The sequence below is a fragment of the Schistocerca americana genome, chromosome X (genome assembly GCF_021461395.2).
Source record: "Schistocerca americana isolate TAMUIC-IGC-003095 chromosome X, iqSchAmer2.1, whole genome shotgun sequence".
Taxonomy (NCBI): domain Eukaryota; kingdom Metazoa; phylum Arthropoda; class Insecta; order Orthoptera; family Acrididae; genus Schistocerca; species Schistocerca americana.
The window spans coordinates 185,646,181-185,664,502 of record NC_060130.1 but is presented as its reverse complement, the minus strand read 5'-3'; the positions used below and the strand labels follow the sequence as shown (position 1 = coordinate 185,664,502).

General features: G+C 41.1%; 1 protein-coding gene across 6 annotated transcripts in view; it reads right to left on the bottom strand.

Annotated features, from left to right (window-relative positions):
- Positions 1-18,322, bottom strand: part of LOC124554953 (ligand of Numb protein X 2-like) — a 535,718-nt gene that overhangs the window by 29,838 nt on the left and 487,558 nt on the right. For all 6 annotated transcript variants that reach the window (XM_047128655.1, XM_047128654.1, XM_047128657.1 and 3 more), the window contains 3 exons: positions 17,057-17,179; positions 9,536-9,638; positions 5,313-5,527 (listed from right to left, as the gene is read on the bottom strand). In XM_047128655.1, coding sequence (XP_046984611.1) covers positions 5,313-5,527; positions 9,536-9,638; positions 17,057-17,179 — 441 coding nt within the window. The remainder of the gene's footprint in view (positions 1-5,312; positions 5,528-9,535; positions 9,639-17,056; positions 17,180-18,322) is intronic.

The following is an 18,322-nucleotide window of genomic DNA, read 5'->3' as shown; positions in this document are numbered from 1 at the left end:
ATTACTTAAGTAGTCTTTGAGCCATTCACATATCTGTGAACTTATTCCATATGCTCGTACCTTCATTAACAGCCTGCAATGGGGCAATGTGCCAAATGCTTTCCTGAAATCTACAAATATGGAATCTGGCTGTTGCCCTTCATCCATAGTTCTCAGCATATCATGTGAGAAAAGGGCAAGCTGATTTCGCATGAGCATTGCTTTCTAAAACCATGCTGATTCATGGACATAAGTTTCAGTTTCAAGATAGTTTACTATATTCAAACTGAGAATATGTTCGAGAATCCTCCAGGAAACAGAAGTTAGGAATATTGGTCTGTAATTTTGCAGGTCCGTTCTTTTACCCTTCTTGTATACTGAAGTGACCTGCATTTTTTCCAGTTGCTTGAGACTCTGCTGAGCAAGATATTCATGATAAATGAAGGCTAGGTAGGGGACCAATGCTGTGGAGTACTCTTTGTAAAATTGAACCGGGACTCCATCCGGACCTGGTGATTTATTTGGTTTCAAATCTTTCAGTTGTTTCTGTATGCAAGAGATGCTTATTACTATGTCATCCATATGGGAGTCTGTTCAATGGTCAAATGATGGTACGTTTGTATGATGCTCCTGAGTGAACGATTTCTTTAATGTGAAATTTAAAACTTTGGCTTTCGTTGTTCTATCTTCAACTGCCACACCAAACTGGTCAACAAAAGTCTGAATCAAAGCCTTAGACCCTGTTAGTGATTTTACATACAACCACAATTTTCTTGGGTTCTCTGGCATATCTTTTGCTAAGGTGTGACAGTGGTAGTTGTCATACGCTTCACGCACAGATTTTTTGACAGATGCACGAATCTCTTCCAACCTTCACTTGTTGTCATTTGTGTGTTCCCTTTTGAACTGAGAGTGCAACAGCTTTTACTTACTCAGCATCCGCTGAATTTCGTTACTAAACCATGGTGGATCTCTTCCATCCTTTATCCACTTACTAGGCACAAAACTCTCCAGATCACAATTTACAATCTGCTTAAACTTTGAACATAATTCCTCTAAACCCATCTTTCTGGAACTAAGTAACACCAATTCACTGTCTAGCAGAAACACTCTCCTAGCCATCTTGACTGATTTATTAACTTTTATAATCATAGTTGTTATAATGACATCATGATCACTTGTCATTTCTATACTGAAATTTTTGATAAGGTCCGGCCTACTTGTAGCTTCAAGGTCTAAGATATTTCCACTATGTGTGGGCTGCCGAGCTAGCTGCTCAAGCCAATTTTCACAAAATGTGTTCAAAAGTATTTCACAAGATTGATTGTCTGTCTGCCTGTCTGTCTGTACCCCCCTCTATTGGATGCTTTGGGTACTTACATGCTACTGGCTGTAGACTTTGAATGATTCTAGAACTGTCACAAAAGAATCGGGTGCCCAGTAAAAACATCCAGCAATTAATTTGGTTGCACCTACACCCATTATACGTGACCAGATGACTTCGCTGTCACACTCAACTTTGACCCCAATAGAGAGTACATTTCTGTCAGTTGCAATGAGCACTCCCCTTCCTATGGCCTCTAATCTGTCTTTCCAATATACATTCTATGACTCATTAAATATCTCAGAGCTTTCCACTTCAGGTTTCAGCCAGTTCTCAGAATAATTTGAGCTGAGAACTTTCCTGGAGGGCAGTAAATTTGGGAACTTTACTATAAATACTTTGACAGTTTACTAATAAAACTCTGGCAGTCGAAGTGGGTTTATTCTGAATGCTGTTTGACTTCCCTTGCTGGATATCAACTGGCGAATGTTCATCAGAGCACCTCAAACTACAGCCTAGCCTAAATTTCCTCATGGGCACTCCACGAGTACTTTCCTACGTGATTAGCTGCTTCCTTTGTGTAACGCATCCCTGACCTATCAAGGGGGGTCCTACAAATCCCCACACAAGAATGCAGGTCTAGAAATCTACAGACAAGACCATCACAGAGTTGACGAAGCCTTTGGTTGATACCCTCCACATGGCTCCAAACCTAAGCACCCCGATTAACTCTGGGAACAATGCCGCAAATTGTGAGCTCTGCTTGCACCCTGTGTGAGGCCAGTAGTCTTCATCACCTCCACCAGCCACCTGTATGAACTGAGGATTGCCTCAGAACCCATGTGGCATCCGTCATTGGTGTTGACGTGAGCCATAACATGCAGACGACTACACCATGCATGCTCGAGTGCCACAGGTAAGGCCGCCTCCAAATCTCAGATGACCCCCCCGCCCCAACAGGCATACCGAGTCAACCCTGGCTTTCCTTCCAGCCCTGACTGAACACTATCTGCCAAAGTAGCTCCATAATGTGCCTAACGTTGGAGCTCCCACTAACTAGCAAACCCCCCTCCCGCCCGCCCCCATGTGCCTCTTCGGACCCCGCCGAAGGAGCAGCCACCTGTCCGCTCACAGGGTGAACAGGCGAGACCAGGTGACCAGTCTCCACTTTGGCCCTCTGCCTCGAGTAACACAAACGCGTTGCCACATGCCACTCGCCCTGCTGTGAGGGCAGATCCACCACATCAGGTGCACTAGGAGATGCCTCAGAAGCAGAGTCCGTGGGCAAAATAAGCAACACCTGAGGTGTCCCATGTGATGCATCAGATTCTCCACTACCACTACACCCCAAGGCGGCAGCCTGAAGGTGACTGACCATAGTCAAAAGCACATTCTGCTGTTCATGAACTGTGGTCAGTTCCTCCTGCATCAGCACACAGTATGCACACATCCTAGCCATCCTAGTAGAAATAACTGAAAAAATGAATTATAAAAGCAGACAATCCTAGATATGTAACTTGCTACCCTGCTGAAGTGTCACTAACAGACACATTAATGAGCTATTTACCTGGATTTTCAGTGAGCAACTATTGCACTACAGACTGAATTAATTCACACTTACAAAAATGCAAGGTCAAACCTCTTAAATGCAAAATTTGAACTGTGTATGTTGAAGGGAGGAACTGGGTAAACTTAAAAAGTAATGCGCAAAGCTACATTTGAGCTTCCAGTATCCAACAAGTTTGAATTGTTACCTGAAGGAGGAGGTGCAGCTGTAGGTCACAGTAGAGCATAGCAGACTTTTAGTGAAGAAACTAAGTGTAGATTATAAGAGAGTTTGGAAAGAAAAAATCTTGCTGAAAGATTCTAGTCCTGGCAGGGGCGTGAGTACAGGACAAATTAGGAAAAATATACCAAATTGCAAGTATTGTGAAGCCAAGTGCTAGTCTCCACTAGGTGACAGGACGTAAGTAAGTTGTGTAAGGATTTTGACAAAAAGGATTAGGTGATCATAGTAGTTGGAGCCTGGCTAAAGACAGAAATAACAGCAGTATGAGTGTCACGGATGGATCAATACTGCTGTGAGCCATGTGAATATGTAGTTGAGCAGGCTGTTGCTGGCTGAAATGAAATCTCACATGAGTACAGTGTTTGTTGCTACAATTGGATGGAGGGGATATAACAGACATGGCCTATACCTGAATAACAGAGGGACAGACAGGTTAGCTGAGTAGCTGAGCTTATTGCACAAAATGAAGATGTATTTTTTTCAGAGGAGGTAAAGGGGGGGTGGGGGGTGAAGGTGCACCATCACAAAAGCAAGATGCCTGTGGTTAATGGTTCAGTGGTGTTGGAGGGATATCTTTTTCAGGTTAGAGTCAGGAGGATTGAGTAATAAGGCCAAAGAGCGTCTTGTCTGTTTGGAAAATTTAGAGGTTTACTACATCTAATCTGTATTACTCTTTCAACTTGCTGTTTTTTCCCATCATCTGTTTTTATTTTTCACTATTCTTTTCTTCCTGTACCACATAACTGATGCTGGTTTATGCATTATCTTTAAATTCCAACTCTCTTTAGCAACTTTCCCTTAATTTTTACCTCCCTCTTTCATTATACGCAACAGTAATGACCATGACAACTGACATACAGTTTCTGGTGGGTCCAGATATTCACATTTATAGTCAAATCTTTTGAACAACCCAGAATGTTCAAGTAGCATGTCGTATCAGTTTTATGTTGATGAATAAATCAATTTTCAACATGACAGACACAGAGGAGAGGATGGGTATCCTCACAAATATATAATGTAATTCATGTTACGGTTTAACGTATCAGTGTAGGCATGTTGTGGTCAATGTGTGGGGCTGCCAAGAGGACGCAGATTCGACTCCTAGTACTGCCAGGGTTGTTTCCTTGGTGGGAGAACTGGAATGGGGTGCACTCAGCCTAATGAGGCGTCCTGAGGAGCTACTTGATTGAGAAATAGCAGCTACAAGGTCAAGAAAGCCAACAACAACAACAACATGAGTGCTATGTGTGCTGACCCCATGCCCCTCCAAACCACACCCAAATAATGCTACTGGCAGAGCGTAACATGGCAGTCAGGCCCAAATGTGGAGCTTTGGTTGTATTGTGGGCATGTTGATTGAAATCAGCTGCAACTTCAATCAAGAGATCAATTTAAATATCCAACTACATCACGGAGCCTCCTTCAGCCAGAACTAAAAGTTCCACAGAGTGTCTTGTGAATAATTGTAGATATCCAGGATACACACAGGATTCATATTTTGCAACAACCATGTGCTTGGAATTATTATCTGTGAAATTTCCAGATCACAAAAAATTCATCACTACAAGCATATTCCGCTACTTTCATCACTGAAAAACTCTTAGCATTCTAAAGTACTGCGACCTTTTCAAGCCATTCTATCATGTCCCTCTTGCATCCCCTTTTACAAAAGAAATATCAGATAGGAGCTACATCATAATGCCTCTGTGCATGCTCTAACGATGTGAATTTGAGAATAAACCACTACTCAAGCAAACAGAATAGGTGCTGAGCAGAAGACAGGCAAAGGTGAAGGATGATCATTATTTTGTCTTTTGGATGCACATTCCTTCTCAGAGCTAACCCCCCTGACACACACTATATTTGTTGTAACAGTTATCAATGAACAATCAATTACAAAAGGTAAGATCAGCCATAAATCACCAAAAATAGTGATAATATGATTGTTATTTTAGTGGCTAATTTTGAAATATGTTTTTGACAGTGAATATCAATTCTGAGACCTGAATAAACCCTACCAGTTTCAACATGAAGGTCTGTTCACCAAACAAACCCATGACAAGTAACTGGTGGCTCTTATGTATCACTTTCTGCATGTGTGAGTAAACTGTTTATACTGATACAAATTAATCAAAATATTCATTCAATGCAGCACTGTGATCCTGAACATATAACTACAAAATTAAGTTGTAATATATACAATAACAGATTAATCATCACCTGAATTAGCTTTGAAGCCTGATCAAGCCAACAGCTTGCCAAGTCTTTGCCATTGACAGACAGAATGCGATCATAAGGTTCTAGGTGTCCACTTTGCGCAGCAGGACTGCCCTGCATGATTTCCATTATAAAAATACCTGGTTCCATCCACCAACCACTCAGGCGAACACCAAGCTGCTGATTTGGCTGATGTTCAAGTGTTACAGTGTGAACCTCTACAACAGTAAATAAAACAAAAAATAAACTTTATGGTTACATCCCACAGTCTCATATTCTGAACAGGTAAATCTCATTAGAAAAAGTTGTTCAATGAAAGCTATAAGACACAAATAAGAAATGGTATTTATGTCAACAAAAATTAATATTTTTATTTGGAAACATACAACTCTGAACTCTGTGGGGGAAACAGTGTTGAAGCTTGATTAACATGTACAGCAAAATGGAAATTTTGTAAATTATCATGAAAAAAGGATATGTGTATCACAGTCCTATGCAATGTTATGTCTGAAATTTGCTTGCATGTACAAGGCCAATGTGAAAAACAAACAGTGAAAGAAAAGAGTAAAAAGGAAGTTTTTCACTATAGCTTGTTGGTATAGATTAGCTATGAACCTGTAATAAAACTGGTCAATGATACATACAACTCAATCCAACAAAGCTTCACATACTTGTTTTTACATCTATATTTAAAACTTAAATCACATTTAGAACACATGTATTTTTGCATAAAAGTGAAGTACATGTGTATCACATCTGAACTCTAATGACATTAGTTCAAAAATATTTGGGAGACTGTCATTTTTAAATAACTTTCTTGGAATTTATGTTAAAATCATATTTGCAATAATAATAACTGCATTATTATTATTATTATTATTATTATTAATATTGAATAATGAAACATTTAGAAAATAACAAAAGAATGTGTAATAGGAATTAAGTACTTCTGTTTACATCATAAATAATACCTTTATCTATGTGTTTTGAAACCACTTTCTCAGCAGTAAAAACAGTATTATATTTTTGATATAAATCAGATAGTCAGCTGCGAGATGTGTCATGCCCCAATGACTAAATTTATAGGTGGCACAAATACCTTATTACATCCAAGACAAGTGATGGTTATCTGCTCACTTCTAGAAGTGTGTAACAGGTCTACAGTTATGTACTGACAGGATGAATATTACAGTTTTTGTATATTCACAGTGTGTCTTTGCCAGACTCATTATTTTGTTCAGTACCAAACTTTTTTGTTGCTGTATATGAATCTTCCAAGTCTCAAACAAACGAAACTTAGCGGAGCAATAAAAAGCTTGATATCCAAGTCAGAATGAACACATGCATAACTCTCTCCAATTCCTTCAAACAAAACATTTTTTCATTTATGGACAAGACATCTGTTTATACAATCAGGTGACTAAAGTCATGTGATAGTGACATGCACATATACATATGGCAGTAGTATCATGTACACATGGTAAAAAAGGGTAGCGCACTGGTGGAGCTGTCATTTGCTCTCATGTGACGAAGTTTCTGACGTGATTACGGCTGCACGATGGGAATTAAAAGACTTTAAATGTGGAATAGTAGTTGGAGCTAAAAGCATTGGATATCCCATTTTGGAAATCATTAGGCAATTCAATATTCCGAGATCTAAAGTGCCAAGAGTGAGCCGAGAATAGCAAATTTCAGGCATTAACTCTCACCATGGACAATGCAGTAGTCACTGACTTCACTTAATGACCGAGAGCAGTGGCAATTGCGTAGAGTTGAATGTGCTAACAGACAAGCAACACTGCATGAAATAACCATAGAAATCACAGTGGGATGCACGATGAATGTGTGTGTTAGGACAGTGTGGTGAAATTCGGTGTTACGGGGCTATGGCAGTGGATGACCAATGCAGGTGCCTTTGCTAACAGCACATCGCCCGCAGCACCTCTCCTTGGCTCGTGACAATATTGGTTGGACCCTAGGTTACTGGAAAGTTGTGGCCTGGTCAGATGAGTCCTCATTTCAGTATGCAAGAGCTCATGATGGAGTTTGAGTGTGGTGCAGACACCAGAAATCAATGGATCCAAGTTGTTTACAAGGCACTGTGCAAGCTGGTGGTGGCTCCATAATGGTCTGGGCTGTGTTTACATGGAATGGAGTGGGTCATCTGGTCCAACTGAACCAATCATTGACTGAAAATGGTTATTTTTGGCTACTCTGAGACTATTAGCAGCCATTCATGAACTTCATGTTGCCAAACAATGACAGAATTTTTATGGATGATAATGTGCCATGTCACCAGGTTACAATTGTTTGTGATTGGTTTGAAGAACATTCTGGACAATTCAAGTGACAATTCTGGCCACCCAGCTCACCTGATACGAATACCATTGAAAATTTAAGGGACATAATAGAGAGGTCGGTTTGTGAACAAAATTCTGCATTGGCAACACTTTCGCAACCACCAAGCACCACACAAGCACCACGGCTCAATATTTCTGCAGGGGACTTCTGCCAACTTGTCAAGTGCATGCCATGTCAAGCAGCTGCACTACGCCACACACAATTAGTCCGACATGATTTTTTTTGTTTTAACTCGTCTAATTCTGTAGGACCAAATTGAGGAGCAAATCTCCAAGGTCAAGGAACATATCAGTACATGAAATTACAATGTAAAAGTAATAACAGATAAAATAAAATGTTTATGAACCCAAAAAGGACAATCCAGAAATTTATGTAAATGCAATCAGTAATATAACACAGAAATCAGCTTAATTTTTCAAGGAACTCGTCAACAGAATAGAAGAACTGATCTGTGATGAAACTCTTCAGTTTCAATTTGAAAGCTCATGGATTACAGCTAAGATCTTTGAGTTCTTGTGGTAGCTTATTGAAAATGGATGCAGCATTATACTGCATACTTTTTTGCACAAGTGTCAAGGAAATGCAATCCAAATGTAGATTAGATTTCTGCCTAGAATTAACTGAGTGAAAGCTGCTAATTCTTGGGAATAAGCTGATATTGTTAACAAGAAATGACATTAAAGAATATATATACTGAGAGGCCAATGTCAGAATCCCCAGACTAATGAACAGGGGCTGGTAAGAGGTTCACGAACTTACACCACTTATTTCCTGGACCATCCACTTCTGAGCCAAAAATATCCTTTGAGAATGGGAAGAGTTACCCCAAAATATAATACCATACATCATAAATGAATGAAAATAAGCAAAGTAGACTACTTTTTGTGTAGACCTATCACTTACTTCAGATACCGTTAGAACACTAAACATGTCAGCATTAAGTCTTTGAACGAGATCCTGAACGTGGCTTTCAATGAGAGTTTACTACCTATCTGAACACTTAGAAGTTTGAATTGTCCAGTTTCATTAATCATATGCCTATTCTGTGAAATTAAAACATCAGGTTCTGTTGAATTGTGTGTTAGAAACTGTAGGATCTCTGTGGATGGCACATTGGAAGATACAATTATCTTCTGAATCTGTAGTTAATCTAGTTGGACACACACACACACACACACACACACACACACACACACACACACAGAGAGAGAGAGAGAGAGAGAGAGAGAGAGAGAGAGAGAGAGAGAGAGAGAGAGAGAGAGAGAGAGAGAGAGAGAGCTAGCTGGGTACTGGCAATTTCAGAACACAAAGTAATATCCAAATAGTGTTCCTGTAATGACACACTAATCTTTTCAATTCAGAAACTGGTACTGTGCATATAACCAGTTTTATTGTAAATAGTTGTCTCTTTGTGGATTTAACAACCTTCAAATCTTTCAGTGTGTAATTCAGTAAAGGCATCAGCTGTCATCTGATTAAATGAAGTCCAAGCCAATTATAAAATTACTGTCTTCACCACTGCAGACACCGAGTATAAAAATTGTTTGAATGCCAACATGCAGATGATGTGTGTACTGGTATTGTTTCTATGCTGTAATATCAGTACTCTGTGGCTTGGTGAGGATTATTACTGGTGACAGGGACAATGAAGACAAGCAATTTGTGAGTATGTATTTGTGATGTTGGTCACTTCCCACCACTACAAGGATGCACAATCATACCAACAGAAAACCCTGTAAACTACAGAATACTGGAGACTCATTAATCTAAAAGCAATATATGAACAAACACATATACTTGTGGAATTGTTACTGATTCTTAGCAAATATTTATCTTTTAATCAGTTAACAATTACTAACACAAACCTTCTACATAATGAGATGAAGAGCGGGCGGCATAACTTTCAATTCTTTCACGGTAGACACCGAGGCGTAGGACAGGACATAATTTCCTTAGAGCCTGGCATGCCTGAAAATGTTTAGAAATTTTTGTTACACTTAGTACAGCACACAAAACCAGAATGTTTGTGATTTATGGGCACCATAAATATTGATAGATTGTTGATGCTTGTAACAGGATCCCATCTCTTGATGATTTCTCTCTCTTAACAGGAATATGTTCATAGCAAAGCCATATGGGCAGCAGAGTCTAACGAATTCATAGACTGAGACAGACAGAGAGTGAATCAGCAAAACAGATTTCACAATTATACTCCTCGTTAGTATACATACCTGTACCTTTCTTATAACACTGTATTTCTTGACCCAATGTTTATCTGAATTTATCATATTTTGCAGCATTAAATAAAATGTACAATACCCATTATCAAAACATAGCAAAACATTTTTTCTTTCACACAAGTGCTAGTCCTACAGAGCACATATTGTGACACTAATGACACATTGCCCCACACTTCAATTTGGTCACCCACTGCTGAGGAACTTCAAAAGATCATGCTATTTGCAAAACTTTTGCCGACGAGGTTTTTTCACAGAGTAAAGCCTTGTGGCACACTTCCTTGTCTGGAGCTAAACAGATAACTGTGTCGCGTGCTATACAGTCTGCATAAGAGTCATTATGGGCATCAGTAACGATTTGACACTTACGGCAAAGGCCCTGAAGTTTGGCTGCCCAGGCCTTGCATGTCTAGTTTGATTTCTTGCGGCATCAGTAGAATTCAACTCACGCTGCTATGATGTGTGTTCGTTTGTGATGGTAGTTGGACAATAAGCTACATGTGGGATCAAAAGTAAGATCTGCCAGTTCTTATAAAGGGGCAGGCTGACACAGTGATTGATACACCTTAGGTGGAATCCACGAGAGGAATAAGGCTTAGCAGAAATTTGAGTTGTCTCATCCCAAGCTGAAAAAATGCTGTTTGAGTCTTTTTTTCTAAGCTTTCTGATCCTCGGATGGATCATCATATGGAGGAAAAGTTGGTGGACAGACCAGTGGAACAGTACCCCTCTGTTGATGGAAGCCGACAAAGTGGTCACTGCCAAAGTAAGCTGTTCAATCAGGGACAGTAGCACAGTGTCTATAATGACTAAACCTGATGAAACCATACTTAAAGACTGCACGTAAGGAAATGATTCCAAACTCATTGCCAATCATGTAATAACCAAGTTATACACAAAACCGATCCAAGTAACACAGATATTGCTTTATTCATAAACCTCTGAACAATAACGGAAATAAGCCTCTCGGGAGTCCACATGTAACAAGACAAAAGAATCATACAGAAGATGCAATATAAATGATACACAGAAAAACTGATGTCAGCAGTACATACTAAAAGAACATAGTGAGGATGAGTAAGCACTGCTCCGCGTGTGTCACCGGCAGACAGAACAGTGGAGACTGTGTGTGCAAGCTTCCTACAGGCGGCCGTGGCCGGTCTGCGCTGATACAACCGGCAGTTGATTCAAGTACACACACGAGGCTGCACTACACTCAGCACATTCACACTCACATGTACTAGTAGCACGATACAACATCTACCATAGCTATTGTAGCTGACAAGATGGTGTTTCAAGTTAAGCCTAAAGTAATATTCTGCCACCTATATCATATTATAAAGATTGAAGAGAATGTCTTTGACATTCTAAGGCTTATTGATGACTAACAACATCTACAAAAGAAAAAAAGGTGCAACCTCGATAGAAAAAAAATTACATGTAATTGCATCACGGTCACAAATCTCTCCAAAGATTTCCTATCTTCTGTTCTCAAAACTAACAACATGATATAGTGACTGTTATAATTATCGTGTGCTGATCATGAACAGCACAAAATTCACAATCAGTTATTTATACTGACAAGAGGTTATTGCAGATCTCATTGACTGAAATGAAACGTCAGTGGTCCCCGACCTGTGAGCTCTCTGGCTGGCAGCACAGAACACCACTGTCTGTTTAACATCACAAGGAAATTTCCACAATTCAAAACAACAGTTACAGAAAGCCCATCATCTTTCACTGAAAACATCCTCAAATTTCTCCACATAATGCTTGATCTTTTAGAATGGTTTACAAGAAAGCTGGGGATTTTGCTCTGATCTTGTCTCGTCCTACCATGCTCATTGCCTAACAGCCTGACTGGTTCAAAAATGGCTCTGAAACCTGCGACCGTAGCAGTCTCGCGGTTCCGGACTGCAGCGCCTAGAACCGCATGGCCACCGAGGCCGGCAGCCTGACTAGTTGTGAGGTTCTCAGCAGTAGGTACCCCTAAAAAGTTTCATTGTGCTGCCTACCAATTCTGATTATAATCACATGGAAGCTTTCCTCATTCTACCGAGGAAGGACTGCCTCTTAAGTTCATTGGAGATTTTAAGAATGTATACATCAACAGTGCACATTTGTGATGTAAGCCATCCAGTCTTGTACACTGCCTCGGTGTTCAAATTCTGATACTTTGGACAGTGTCCAGTTTGCCCCCATTGAGCACCACTTTTTTGGTGCCTTTTTTAGAAATGCTCTACCTGCCACATGGATCTGAAATGAAAAGTCTATGCCTCACTGTCAGCTGGGTCATTGGAGATAAAGTAAAACCATAGACGGAGGAGAATGGGGGAAATAACTGGCCATGACCTTATCAGAGGTTGGCACCACCTCCCTTAGTGGGTATGACTCAAGACTGTCTATTAACAGGGCCACTTGGTATCAGGTATTCAGAGTATGACACAGTATGTATTGTAATGACAAACTATGGTAGCAGAGTGCTTAAAGCCATAGGCAAGGACTGATGCAGTTTGCTAACAAACACCACTGACCTACATCACATCCTTTCAGCAACAATTTCACCTCCTCGGAAGGTGTAAACCTGTGGCATAGGAGCACCAGCCACATTGAAATTTATCTCCAGTATACATTCTTTTAAGTCTTACCTGTACGAAGAGATCAAGTCCTCCTGAAAGCACATTCCACTAATGTATAACTACTGTTCTGTCAAAAACGTTCAAAGATAAATTTAATTTTCCACACAGGTGGGGGAGGGGCGAGGAGTGAGGGTAGGGCGGGGGGTGGAGGAGGGGTCCTGCAGCAGATGGAGGATGAACTGGGGAATTTTTTGTCTTTCTCATACAGACATCTACATCATTCTCATCTCTGACAAGACTAAGGCTTACTGTCGCCAGATAAAAACGTTGGCCTACTTCTTGCTGGTTTATGATCTACCTTAAAAAGGTTGTTTTTGTCTTTGGTGTAGTGGGTGGTTCAGCAATTGTTTTTTGTGTATTGTTGTGGGTTATGCATTTCTAGACTTTTTGTTAACTTTAGAATCCCTGCCAGGCAGCTGAGCTGGCGTTGGTAGAACAGCATAGTTCAGAAACCTGCCACGGAGATCACATGCATCGCATCCTATGGACCCGCTGACAGAAGCATTTACTTGCCAGCAGCAGTAAGCAGCGTACACCAGTGTTCCTGCAGAGTTAAACTGCCACGAACCTAGCCTTGCGCTTCATGCCGAGAGTTGGCGTGTACTGTCATAAGCCGCCCACACCAACCATGTAAATTGTAACGTGCATATCTATGTGGGTTCGGACACTCAGTTTCCCGTGGTTCAATTTGCATGGCGAATTCGTTCCACTCGTGGGGTTCTGTTCCCCAGTTGTTACGGAGTCACCATCAGACTGCAAAGTACCTGTGAAGAATATGTTGAGTAGCAACGGTGTCATAACTTCAGCATTTTGTAAAGTGGTGACAAAGGGCGTTCTTACAGGTGTAATATCCCTGTTCTTTTTCCTTTCCCCATTTTCATAGTATTCACTTTGGCCTACAACTGACACAGCATTTCTGCAACACTCACAGGAACATTTGTGCCTACAGAAGGAACAGCAGAAGGAGCTGCAGCCACCCACTCGCAGGGCACTTTTCTTCTCTGCCCCTGACGTCATTTGCTGGTTCTGATGTGGCTACAGAAAGGTGGGTGAATTATCTACGCCGATTCTTGCTGCACTCTTGGGTAAGGCATATCGTCAATAGGGCTGAAAAGACTGCCTTGGTGTTGTCATCATCCAGTAGTGAGGGTTTATAGGAAGTTGTCCAAAATTTGAAGCCCTCCACTGAGCGTGGGAAACTTCTCTTTGAGGAACTTTTCAGCCGTTTATGCAGTATTTTGACCATCAGACCCACATGGATGTGGCACAGTTGCAGTTTAACTGAGCCAGTGGTCCTTTCAAGATTGTCGTTTGTTGCATGTTCGACAGACTGGCCACACGTGCAGACCAATGTGTGGGGTATTCCGTCAAATAGGACATTTGGCAATTGTTTATGACACTCAGAGAGCTGCAAGTCAGTCGTTGCATGCCCCAATGTTTTCCCTGGACTCTGGCGCTGTCTCTGATGCCCCATGCATGTCGTGCCAGTGTATTTTGCTGGTGTTGATTCTGGATGGGTGGCCAGTCAAATTTAAAGTCGACACGGGAGTGTCAATCAGCCTCAGTTAGGATACATAAATCATCATGGGGTGCCCAGAGTTGCAAGTAAACACTGCATTACTTCGGGAGGGCAATTCTCCATCTCTACAAATTACGAGAATGTGGAACGCCAACTTACACTGTTAGAGGTCAATTCGTCATTAGTGCAAAATACCTTAGGTGTTGACACCTTTTCTGTTTTTAGTTTTTGGATCATTGACAAAGTGCATTTAATGTCTCAATCCAAACCTTTTCATGATTTGGACTCCTTACTGCAGTCCTACAGCCCGCTGTTTGAAAACCCCTTGTGCTGTGCAGAAAATAACTTGGCCCATATTTCTCTTCAGCTGTCGGCAATCCTGAAATTTTGTCGCTCCCACCGAAATGGCAGAGTTGACAGGATCAAGGTGTCATTTCTCTATATCGTCGAGACAGTGGGCCACCCCTTTGGTAGTGATTCAGAAGCATGATGGCACCATGAACATTTGCGGCAGTTTTAAACTGTCAGTCAGTGTGCAATGTGTTGCAGAATCATATGGGGGGGGGGGGGGGGGGCAGTAGTTTTCCCACATTGACTTCTGTGACACTTACCTGCAGCTGCTGTTGGACACAGTTTCTCACACTTTCCTGGCCCTCATCACTCCTTGTGGGATTTACCAGTTTAATCGTTTACCTCTTGAAACCATATCTGCACCGGGAACTTACCAGAGATATTTGGAGCAGTTGATTCATGACATTACCTGTTGCATTAATTACATTGATGGCACCTGGGTCATGGGGCCTACTCGAGAGAAGCATTTACGGAACCTTCAGTCAGTTTTTCAACTTCTCCTGGAGAATGGCCTTTGTCGCAAGCTGGAGAAGTGCAGTTTTTTTCCCCCTAAAGGTGCATTTTTTGGGTAATGTGCTTAGTAAAGACGGTCTCATCCATACATCCGACCATATCAAAGTGACTGTCAAGCTACCAGCAGCCAAGAACTTGAAGGAGCTCCAATCTTTCAAGATTTCATATTGTGCACAGTTCATTCCCAAGCTGTGCACATCTGCCAGTCTCTTAACTGGCTTCATCAGAAGGGCATCAAGTTTGTCTTGTCTGTGGACTGTCAATGGATGTTTCTGTGTCTTAAGCAGTGTTTGTGTACTACTCCCTGTCTGGTTTCCTTTACACCAGGTAAATCTTTAAACCCGGCCTGTGACGCATACCAGTATGGCATTGGTGTTGTCATGTTCCATCAGAACCAGGACAGCATCACACAGTTCATCACTTATGCACTGAAGACACATCCCACTGCACACCACAATTACTCACAGGTGGAAAAGGAGGCACTAGTTACTATTTTCAGGTTTAAAAGTTTCACATCTTCCTGTACAGGCTGAGATTCCTCTCATCACTTACCACAGACCATTGGTTTCCTTAATTGCCCCTCGTTCCAAGCTGCCATTTAGGATCACCCACTGGTTGCAGACGTTGGTCCACTTTCTCAGTAACTATCCTCATGACATCTGTTACTGCTTCACCACCCAGCATACCAGTGCTGATGTGCTCTTGCAGCTACCAGTGGGCCCAATGCAGAATTCGATTGGCAGGTGGCTCTCATGTTCCTGTTGGATGATGCCTTGCAGCAAAACATGTCAGATTTTCCACTGACAGCATGAAAAGTCATGACTGCCACAACTGGAGATCCATCTGTTTCCAGAAAATCATTTCACCAGTCCAGATGAATTGACCAGAGCATGTCTATTCTATTGCAGATCCAATTTGACACACATTTTTCTTCTAAATGCTTAACTCCACATTGTCCCGGGGGTCTTCATGCTTGCCACAGATGAGTAATGCCATCAAGTGGTTGTCCCCTCATAGCATTGCATCCTTGCATTGGGGTATGACTCGGGTGAAGGGATTGGTGTGATGTCACACTACTAGCTGGTGATCAATCTGGTGTGAGCTTGTGGATGAAGGTATTGGCGTGATGTCAGGGGAACGAGCTTGCAGATGAAGGCATTCTGTCTTCCTTGGTGGAGCCCATGGATTTCGAGCTGCCCCTCTCCTTCTGCCTTCTCTGCAGCTTCGTTGGTAGAGGTGGTTTCATCCCCACTACCGCCAGTGGACTTGCCTTTGCTGCAGGCTACATGTTCTTCCACCCTTCTGGCAGAGCCAGCAATGTTGGTGTTGCCTTCTTCAGCGGTCAGTCCACTGCCACTTCTGCACTGGACATCACGACCAAAGCCTGGTCATTTCTGGCTCTAAGTGGCCTTTTCAGGTGGGAAGGATTAAGTATCCCAGCCAGCAGGCATGACAATGGAGACAGATAAGCTAGCATCGGTAGAACAGTGCAGTATTTCAGAAATCTGCCATGGAGGTTGCACGCATCATGTCACATGAACAGACCCACTGACAGAAGTGTTTACTTGTGAGGAGCAGTAAGTGGTGCACACCAGTGCTCCTTGCACTTCATGTGTAGAGTAGTAGTGTGCTCGGTCGTTAGCCGCCCACACCAGCCACGTGCTGAGTAAATTGCCAAGCGTGTATTTAAATGGGTCAGTACGCTTCGCTTCCTGTAGTTCAATTCGCAAGTTGAGCAGCTTCCACTCATGGGGTTCTGTTTCCCAGTTGTTACCGAGCCACGTCAAGTACCCGCACAGACCATGTTGAGTGGCAGCATTGTCACTGAACATAAACTGGGTCAAAGAAATATAGTGGAGACAAACAAATATCAAATAGAAATTATAGTTATATACTGGACAATTTCAAACTACATTTAGTATTGCCAGAAAAACCAGAGTTTATTAACTTATCGTGATGTCAAAGAAATAAATGTTAATTCTTTCAGAGTGAGTGAGTGAGTGTGTGTGTGTGTGTGTGTGTGTGTGTGTGTGTGTGTGTGTACTTTAAATTATAGGAAATTACCAAGTGCAATGTTAACAAAACGACATTACAAAAGAAAGAAAAATTGTGTGTACATATCCCTACCTGGTGATGTGTGGCATTTGTCATGTCTGTCCCATTAATTTCGATGAGTTGATCACCAGGGCGCAGACGACCATCCTGGGATATTAAACCATCTTCAAATACTTCTTGCACCACAATGCAGTGCTGGAACACAATAATAATAATAATAATAATAATAATAATAATAAATATTCAAAAAGTATCTACGGTCACACAAAACCAATATAGTAAGGAACAAAATGAACAGCAGAAGAGAGGAAAGAAAACAGCAGAAAGCTGAAATGAGCACTGCAGAAAGAAAAGCTCACTTGTCTATGTAAACATGATTCTTAGTTGGTATGTAGTGGAAAAGGTTAATAACCCTGAAAATATTATGGGAATGATTCAACAGAACAAAAACGCTAACGAATAGAAGCATCGAACACCACCCATGTAAGAAATTATAACAGATTCTAAGGCTTTCAATTGTGACTGTTTGATACGACAAATTAATAATTATAGAATAATTTTTGTAAGACAGCTATATAATGGTAATTTGATAAACTGTGAACAGTGCATGAAATATTAAAGAATGTTTATACGAGTATATTAACAAGATACTGCGAATCACTATTGCCAAAAATCATTTTTATATCCAATGAAATTGCATAGAGCATTCAATGTGGGACAAGCAACAGAGCCGAGGAACTACAGGATGAAAACACCAGGCAGATACGTCTAAATCACACTGTTAACAATACTCAAATAAAAAGAGCATTTTCTTTATAAAGTATTTCTGACAACTATCATAAATTAAACAAACTTTTAACTAACACACAAACATATTTTGTCATATTTGTGAACTTTTACATGTTGTTTCACACACAATACTAACACATATAAAGTAACAGGAAACTTTTACAAAATAGAAAAGTCTTAAACAATTGCTGAAAAATCACAAAAGCTTTAAACTACTAGTGATACATGGTGTTTCCCCATACACATGAGTAAACGAATTAAATTGCTTTTGTGGTGTCATCTATTATAAGTGTTTGATATTATAATGATGGCACCACCAGATGAATTATTAAGAGTGTTTGAGGCCAGCCTGGAGCCAACTCCTCCCAGAAGCTCCACAGCGCCACCACCACAAGCCGCTACTGACATATTTTCGGCAGTTCTTAGTTGTTGTGACAGTATGTATTCAACGGTATTAGTTGCCTATTACAGACACTGTGTGTGTGTGTGTGACAATGTGTTACTGGACAAATACTGTAAGTTCATGGTTTGAGTGTACTTCATATTCTA